General features: G+C 49.4%; 1 protein-coding gene across 2 annotated transcripts in view; it reads left to right on the top strand.

Annotated features, from left to right (window-relative positions):
- Window positions 1-307: 307 nt before the first annotated feature.
- LOC131760157 (phospholipase A and acyltransferase 3-like) overlaps window positions 308-8,658 on the top strand; it is a 28,249-nt gene continuing 19,898 nt past the window's right edge. Inside the window, exons 1-2 of one of the 2 annotated variants that reach the window (XM_067037465.1) lie at window positions 308-580; window positions 1,051-1,128. In XM_067037465.1, the coding sequence (XP_066893566.1) occupies window positions 1,114-1,128 (15 nt within the window). In that variant the 5' untranslated portion in view covers window positions 308-580; window positions 1,051-1,113. Of the gene's footprint in view, window positions 617-1,050; window positions 1,129-8,658 lie in introns of both variants that reach the window. The other variant, XM_059069979.2, reaches the window with a different exon arrangement.

Raw genomic sequence — 8,658 nt, 5'->3', positions numbered from 1 at the left:
AATATACAGTAGTCCCCCCTTTTCCTGGGGGGATACGGTCCAAGGCCCCCAGCAGATGCCTGAAACCGCAGGAAGTCCGCAACCGCTAAGATAGTACCCGCTTATCCATGGTTTTGTCTCCTAGTTTGTTACCCAGCGGACTGCAGAAAAAGGAACCGCGGATAACGGGGGCCTGTTGTAGTATTAAACTACAGTATAAGCCCACTGGAGTGGAGGAAATAAGCAGATTGATGACACTCCAGTGTGATGTGTATACAAGATCTTTAAGTTGAGCGGGCCGCAGCGCGTGCGTAGCCGTAGCCGAGGCGAGGAGGCGGTGGCCCTGCTCTGGGTTCTGGAGGCGCCTCCGCGCAGGGGAGGGTGTGCCGAGAGGCTTCGGGGTGAGCGGGGAGCGTCCTGGTCTGTCTGCCCCAGAGGCGGGAGCAGGCTGTCACTGTCGGCCGGGGCAGGGAGCTCTGCGAGGCTCTAATTAGTCAGTCTCACGGGGAGGGGCCAGGTGACCTCACGCTGGCCTGGACTCTGCGGCCATTTAGCCGGTTCCCTTTGCAGTGGAGGCCACACTGCATTCCAAGTCCTCGAGGTGCGTGGAGCGGTACTACCGGGAACTTGAGGAAGGGTGAGACGCTTGGGGGGCCTCTTAGGTGTGCCAGGCTGTGTGGGGGATGGAGAGCTTGGGTGAGGCGGGAGTTAAACAAGTTAGGGAGCAGCTGAGGGCAGCGGCCGCGGAGGGAGGGCCGGGCGCGAGGGCGGCCCCGCTGACTCTCTGGGGGCGCAGCGCGCCCCGGTAGGTGACACGGCTCGCGCTCCCCGCCGCCTCTCCGGTATCAGGTGTACCTCCCTGCCCCCTGCAAGGGATTCATCCGTTCACGGCCAAGTGCAGGGGCAGGGAGGGGGCCGGCGAGGAATTCGCAGGGAGTGAGCCCGTTGTTCTCGGAGGGGTTAGAGATCAACCGGGCACGGTCTCCCCCGCCAGAAGCCACAGCCCTCCGGGGTCTTGGGGACTCTGTTTCCTGCTACTGACAATGAATCCCCGCTCCCCCGCTGCCTCAGGCGTTTACGCAACTGATAAAGCCAACTCCAGCGTGAAACTGAGGGCCTCCATTACCGAAGAAGATGCGCGCTCCCGTGGTAAGTTGGGGGGGGGGGCGAGTGGGCTGGGAGTGGGGGCTGTGTTTCGGTGGGTCTGAGTCATCACCTCAGAGAGAGGGCCCTTGAGGATGTGGCCTCCAGATGTGGATGCCCCGCTGGCCGGTGGGCATCAGGTGTGAGATGCGCGTAGGTGTGTATCCGTTGGAGTTGGCTCAGTGTGAGTACTTGCGTGGGCGGGTTGGGAGGCCGCCCTGCCTGAAACAGGCCCCAGGTAACGGGAGGCAGCAAGGAGAGATTTGCCCCACCAGGGTCCTGTGCTGCCTTCCCGAGTCAGACCAGGACACCTGGATGGGCTCCTGGGGCTGAGTGTCTGGGGCTGCACCCTGGGTCTGACAACAGGTGCTTCTCTGGCCTCAGCTGATGCACCTCATGACCAGCCCTGCCAGCAAGTTCCCAACTCTCACTTTTCCGATGGTTCAGAAATCATAAAGGGGCTTAGCAAATGCTTCCTTTCAGCCTAGCTGGACCTACTCCAGAGAGGTTCTGAGCCCGGCTTTCGAGGTAGCCTCCCGCAGGGATTGTGTCCTGCTGAGCACCTAGCTGTGGCACTTTGACCAAGTTTCAAATCAACTCTGTTCCCCAGAGTGAGAATTTACTTATGAAGTTCTCAGGACAGTGCTTCACACACATATTATGTGCTCAACTGTAATTCACTGTTGTGATTATGATTATGTTGTTATTATGATTACGATTTAATCCATGTAAAGGGCTTAGCACAGTGCCTGGTATTAGGGTGTACCTGGAATATTTGATGTCTGGAGTGGTCATTTGAAAACATCCTCTCCTTTATCTAGCAACATTATTTTCAGTAATAATCATGAAATGAATAGTAGTAATGGCCAGAAAGGAAACACAGTCAAGTTTCTTCTGTTGAGCTTTGTATATGAAATCATGCCAGTGAAAATAGAAAAACTGAAAAATAAAGTAGGTGTTATAGAGAAAAATAGAAGTAATGGGTTAATAGCTTTTAGTTGCATTAGTGTATTTTTGAAGAAAACGTATTCTTAACGTATAGGTTGGTCACAGCAGTGAATAATAATGCCATTACAGTTTCTGTTTTGGAACTTTAATTTCTGAAAAGTTGTCCTTGACTTTGACAAAATGGATCTTCTTTGCATATTCATGTTCAACACTCAGTAGAGCTAGATTTGTCCATTTATCTTTATTCACAGTTGAACACTTTTTAAATTTGTTTGTTAAAAATTTTTTTAATTGAAGTATAGTTGATTCACAATGTTGTGTTACTTTCTGCTGTACAGCAAAGTGAATCAATTATACATATACATATACCCACTGTTTAGAGTCTTTTCCCATATAGGCCATTACAGAGCACTGAGTAGAGTTCCCTGTGCTATACAGTAGGTCCTTATTAGTTATCTATTTTATATATAATAGTGTGTATATGTCGAGAAGACACTTTTTATTAATTTTAATTTCAAAAGCTTCTCTCATATGAAACAACATATACAAATTGGAAAAACCTTAAACATTAGGATAAGTTTGTCAGAAATTCATAAAATTCCCATTTCATAATAAATTGGAGAAATTGCAATGCTGCCTATGTCTTAAAAAATTTAATTCTAGTGGTTTCTATTTTTTATTTTTATTTATTTTTCCTGATCTCTAGATCTCTCTCTCTCTTTTTTTTTTTGGCCGCACCACATGGCTTATGGGATCTTAGTTCCCAGACCAGGGAGGGATTGGACTGGGTCCTTGGCAGTGTGAGTGTGGAGTCCCAACCACTGGACCACCTGATTTTTTATTTTTATTTTTAAAATTTATTTTATTGGAGTATAGTTGACTACAATGTGTGAATTTCTGCTGTACAGCACAGTGATTCAGTTATACACATATATACGTTCTTTTTCATATTCTTTTCCATTAGAGTTTATCACAGGATATTGAATATAGTTCCCTGTGCTATACAGTGGGACATTCGTTGTTTATCCATTCTAGTGGCTTTAATTTTTTTATTTTGATTTTTTATTATTATGTTTTTAAACATTTATTTATTTATTTGGCTATGCTGTGTCTTAGTTGCCACGTGCTGGCTCTTAGTTGCGGTACGCGGGATCTAGTTCCCTGACCAGGGGTCTAACCCGGGCCCCCTGCATTGGGAGCGTGGAGTCTTAACCCTGAACCAGTAGGGAAGTCTTCATTCTAGTGGCTTTTATATATATCCACATTTAAAACATTTTCACTGAAACATATTCACCAGAAAATTCATTGTAAGTTTTTATCTTATTTGGCAAAATTCTCCCCAGTTTTTCTTCCTTGGCAAAAATCAGAGAAAATGGCTGAATGATGGTGAACTTTGACATTTATTTAATCCATTGCTTTAGAATGAGAGTCTAGTTCTTGGTGAAATTGATCCAGACTTTCAAACACTTCTCTTTCAAACACTTTTCTTCTGGGGCTCGGAGAGCAGACTCTTGTCTTCTGTTTCAACACAGGAAAATGTAGGACCACAGGGGTTGGTGGCCCAAACTGTGCTGAAAGTGAACTTGAACCATTCTGAGCCATTCAGAACTTACCGTTGGAACAGACACATGTAGCTGAGTCTGTGTATGTTGGGGGTTGACTGTATAGCTGGGTGTTCTCTGACTAAACTTCCACATAGAAGACTGAAAGAATAAGAAATGACAGTGTGCTAATTTAAAGCTCACATATATATTATTATTATTACTTTTAAAATAAATTTATTTACTTATTTATTTATGGCTGTGTTGGGTCTTTGTTGCTGCGCGTGGCTTTCTCTAACTGTGTTGAGTGGGGGCTACTCTTTGCTGCAGTGCGCGGGCTTCTCATTGCAGTGGCTTCTCTTGTTGCAGAGCATGGGCTCTAGGCGTGTGGGCTTCAGTAGTTGTGGCACGTGGACTTCAGTAGTTGTGGCTCGGAGGCTCTAGAGCGCAGTCTCAGTAGTTGTCAAGCTCTTAGCGCTTGACAAATGTCAGTTGTTGTTAAAGCAGCTGCCTGGACCTCCCTGGGACAGAGAGGCTGTGTGTCTACCATATGGGCCCACGTTTCTCCGAGCCCTTTAGTCCAGCCCTGAGTCCTCCTGGTCAGGGCCAGCGCTGACCATTTCCCTCCCCTCTGTGTTCTAAATTTACTTAGAATTCGTGGGCCAGGGGCTTTGCCTTCCCTTCTCCGCCCACCCTGCCCTTAAACCTGTGGCTTGTTGAGCAGTGGCTGCTGGGGACATGAAGCTCCAAAGGGCATCTGAGGCTCCAGATATGCAGAAATCGATGGGCCTGCCCTGGTCTCTGACTCTAGACTTGCTTATTGACTTCTTTATGACCCTCTAGGTTTGCCTGATGATCTGACAGATCTCTGTGGGGCTAGTTAAGGTGCAAAAGGGAGGGGGCGGGGCCAGAGGCTGGGAGGGGCTTGAGGAGGAGGCAGTGTGTCCCTCTTGCCCACGAACCTCTGCTGAGAATGTTGTATGTGCCTGGCTGGTTGCTCAGTCCAGCTGGAGAGCTGGGCAGGGAAACTGATCATTCCTTCCCAGAGGCTTAACCCAACAATTATAGTCATCGGATAAACAGGGCTGCGGCTGATAAACACTCTCTGCCCTGGAGTCTGGGGGAGGCACTGAGGAGGTGGAGACGTGAGGGATGAGTAGGAATTTGCCAGTGAACAGTCAGGGGCATTTCAGGACTAGAGCACAGTGACGTGGAGGCACAGCTCACCATGGGGATGCTGATCAGATGTCAGTAGCTTCGTGTGAATTGCTGGGTGTGGTGAATAGAACTTGGCCTTCGGATTCAGGAAGACCTGCAGTGTAATCCTGGCATTGCTTCTCAGGAAGTTCTCTTGGGCCAGTTACTTGCTACATCTGAGCTGTTTCCTGGTCAGTAAAATGGGCTGCTGTAAGGATTCCAGGTAACTTGTGAAAACCCCAAGGAGTGCATGGTGACAGTGGTGGTGGTTCCCACATGAGTTCAGGGGGAGTCCTGGTTCCCGTGGGGTGAGGTTCAACATGTAGAACAGGTCTGAGGCTTGGAGGTCAAGAGCCTGGGAGGGCGAATGAGTTTTGCCTCCTTTTTCCAGGATACACATGACCTTTGGGTTGCTGTGGCTGGCCCTGGTACCCACTGGAGCTGCCACTGTCCCTCTCCCGGAGGCTGGCTAGGGAAGAGGTGATGTGTCAGCCCAACCCCTCCTCTACCTTCTCACTGGGCCCGAGGCTGGGGAGTCTGCCCCCCACCTCGAGTTCCCTGGACCCACCCAGCCTGGGGCACAGGGTCTCAACCCTCTAATAAGCGTTAAGGGGTTTTGTAGCTTTTCATCCCCATTATCTCACTTATTCCTCACCCAAACTCTGCTGGATGGATCTTAATGGCGCTGTTTTACCAGAGAAGCTCAGAGAGGTTAAATGATTCTTGAAGGTCACACAGCAATAGAGCAGAGGGGCCTCACTTGCAGGTGGCCTGGGCCCTGCTTCTGACAACGCAGCCTCAGATAGACAGGATTGATGGTGGGCTCCTCGGGGGAGCCCACTTTTCTTTTTAAAGCCTTGGCATCAAAACTCCCAACTCTCTGCTGGAAAAGTCCCTTTTCAGCACCCTCCCTGGACTTCAGGTTTCTGAATTACATGCTTGTAGATGTTTTTCCCAGAGTATCAGAAACGAAGTGGGTGAGATGAAGGATTTCCCCATTCACCAGAGCATGTGATTTGGGAACAAGGAGAACTTGCTCTCAGGCTTGGTTTCACAACCTCCATAGTGTCTCCAGCGACTCCTGGAGCTGTCTCTGACCTTTCCAAATCCCCAATAATAAAAGCACCCCCAAGAACAGTGGCAGCAAAAACTGCCGTTTACCTATGTGCCAGGTAGTATTTGCTGAGTGTTTTATAGGTACTAACTTATTTGATCCTCAGGACAACCTCATGAATCAGGTGCTGTAATTATCCTCATTTTAGAGCTAAGGAAACTGAGGCTGGGAGAAGTTGGATAACGTCCCCAAGGCTATCCAGCTAGTAAGTAGCAGAGCCAGAATTTGAACGCAGGCTGTCTGGCTTCAGAGCCCCACGGCTGTAATCAGTATGCAGTTTCTGAAAATCAAATGCATCCTAATTTAGATGCAGAGCAGTAATGCTCATTAGCCTACTTCCTGTATTTTTTGAATGCCTGAAATATTTCATTAAAATAAAACAATTGCAAACTTCTGATGAGGAAGCTAAATGGAGCTGAGTGTAGGCGGATTGGAATGCTTCCTTAGCGGCCTTGAATGAAAGCAAAACACTCTAGGGACTTCCCTTGTGGTCCAGTGGGTAGGACTCCACGCTCCCAGTGCAGGGGTTGGGGTTTGATCCCTGGTCAGGGAACTAGATCCCACATGCATGCCACAACTAAGAGTCCACATGCTGAAACTAAAGAGTCTGCATTGCCACAACGAAGATCCCGTGTGCCGCAACTAAGTCCCGGCACAGCCAAAATAAATACATACATAAATATTTTAAAAAATAAATAAGTCAAATTAACTAAAAATATAGGTATCCCATTCAAAGTAAAATTTAAAAAAAATAAAGAAAAACATTCTTTTGGTTTTGCTTCAACCCTTGGGTTGAGAATTCTTCTGGAAGTGCCCTTACTTTTCCATCTGGTCCTGTCCAGTGCCCACAGCTGAGGGTCTCACACTGGATCAGAGTTGCAGGAGTGGATGTGGATTAACATTCATGGGCAGATGGTGAAATCTGCCAGAAGACTGGCAGATTCTCCTTGTGGTGGGGACCAGGCTGTGGTTCAAGTTCTTTGCTACTTTCGGGCTGACCCTGGATAAGTGACCTCATTCCCTTAGCGTCAGTTTCCCCACCTGCAAAGTGAGGGATGACTGGCCCTCTCTGCCTAACCCGTCTCTCCTGTGGTTCTCTGGGCTGCACAGCAGAATCGCCTGGACGCTTACAAAACTGCCAGGCCTGGGTTCCACCCCAGGGATCCTGCTTCTCACCCAACCGCAAGATCACCCTGAGATGCCCGCACCGCTGTGCTTTGGCTTCTGTCTGCCCCGTCTCCAGATTTCCCCTTTCTGGCCACTTCCTCCCCACTGCGTCCTCTGATTGCAGGAGAGTGTGAGGGTTAAGAGTGAAGGATTTCAAAGCACCGAGCTCATCTCCCTGTGCTATGCGGCTGCTTCCCACTAGCTATCTATTTTACATTTGGTAGCGTATGTATGTCCATGCCACTCTCTCGCTTCGTCCCAGCTTACCCTTCCCCCTCCCCGTGTCCTAAAGTCCTTTCTCTACGTCTGGGTCTTTATTCCTGTCCTGCCCCTAGGTTCTTCAGAAACTTTTTTTCTTTTTTTTAGATTCCATATATATGGGAAAAAAAAAAAAGAGTGAAGGATTTGGGGGAATTCCCTGGTGGTCCAGTGGTTAAGACTCCACGCTTCCACTGCAGGGGGCGTGGGTTGGATCCCAGGTGGGGGAACTTACATCCCACATGCCTCGAGGTGTGGCCAAACAAAACAAAACCAAAGGGCAGGATTTGGGTTTGAATTCTGTGTCTACCATGTACACGCTCCCTGTCATCTTTCAAGACTTTAGCAAAATCTCAGCTGCTCCCTTTTCTAGGAGGAGGTCCTCTCCTAGTCTCTCTCTTTTTTTTTTTTTTTGGCTGCGTTGGGTCTTTGTTGCTGCACACGGGCTTTCTCTAGTTGTAGCGAGGGGGGCTACTCTTTGCTGCGGTGCGCGGGCCTCTCACTGCAGTGGCCTCTCTTGTTGGGGAGCACGGACGGGCTCTAGGCGTGTGGGCTTCAGCAGCTGTGGCACGTGGGCTCAGCAGTTGTGGCTCGCAGGCTCTAGAGCGCAGGCTCAGCAGTTGTGGTGCACGGGCTTAGTTGCTCCACGGCATGTGGGATCTTCCCGGACCAGGGCTCAAACCCGTGTCCCCTGCATTGGCAGGCAGATTCTCAACCACTGTGCCACCAGGGAAGCCCTCTAGTCTCTCTTATACCCATTTCAGCCGGCTTTTGCCTCCAACTCCCAGTAGGAACTGTTCTCCTAAAGATCGACAGTGACCCTCACCCCAGACCCCTCTTCTGACCTCCAGACTCGTGCATGCAGCTGCCTTCCTGCCTCTCCAGGTGGCTACGTGGTGGCTATTTCAACCCAGCGAGCCCTCCATGTCTGCAGCCTGCCCATTCAGCCTCCCCGAAACCTTGAAGTCACGTTTCACTCCTCTTTCCTTCACACCTTACCTCACTGCAAGAGCAAATCCTGTTGGCTCTGTGTTCAAAGAAATCCAGAATGCATTACTTCTCATCCCCTGCTCCCCCCATCTTGTCTGAGCCATCAACTTCTTTCTCCATCCTCCATCCTCCCCTCCTCCACTCCCCACTCCACTCCAGCCACGCTGGCCTCCGGGCTGTTCCTCTAACATACTCCTACCTGGGGCCTTGGCTCAGGCTGTCCCCTCGGCCTGGGTCTTCTCAACATCTGCAAGGCCCACTCTCTGCCTTCCCTGACCCCCTTTTACTACTATTGCCACCCCCTCCCCCTTCCTATCCCAC

Source organism: Kogia breviceps, chromosome 7 (genome assembly GCF_026419965.1).
Source record: "Kogia breviceps isolate mKogBre1 chromosome 7, mKogBre1 haplotype 1, whole genome shotgun sequence".
Taxonomy (NCBI): domain Eukaryota; kingdom Metazoa; phylum Chordata; class Mammalia; order Artiodactyla; family Physeteridae; genus Kogia; species Kogia breviceps.
The sequence above is the reverse complement of the archived record's forward strand: the minus strand, read 5'-3'. Positions and strand labels throughout refer to the sequence as shown.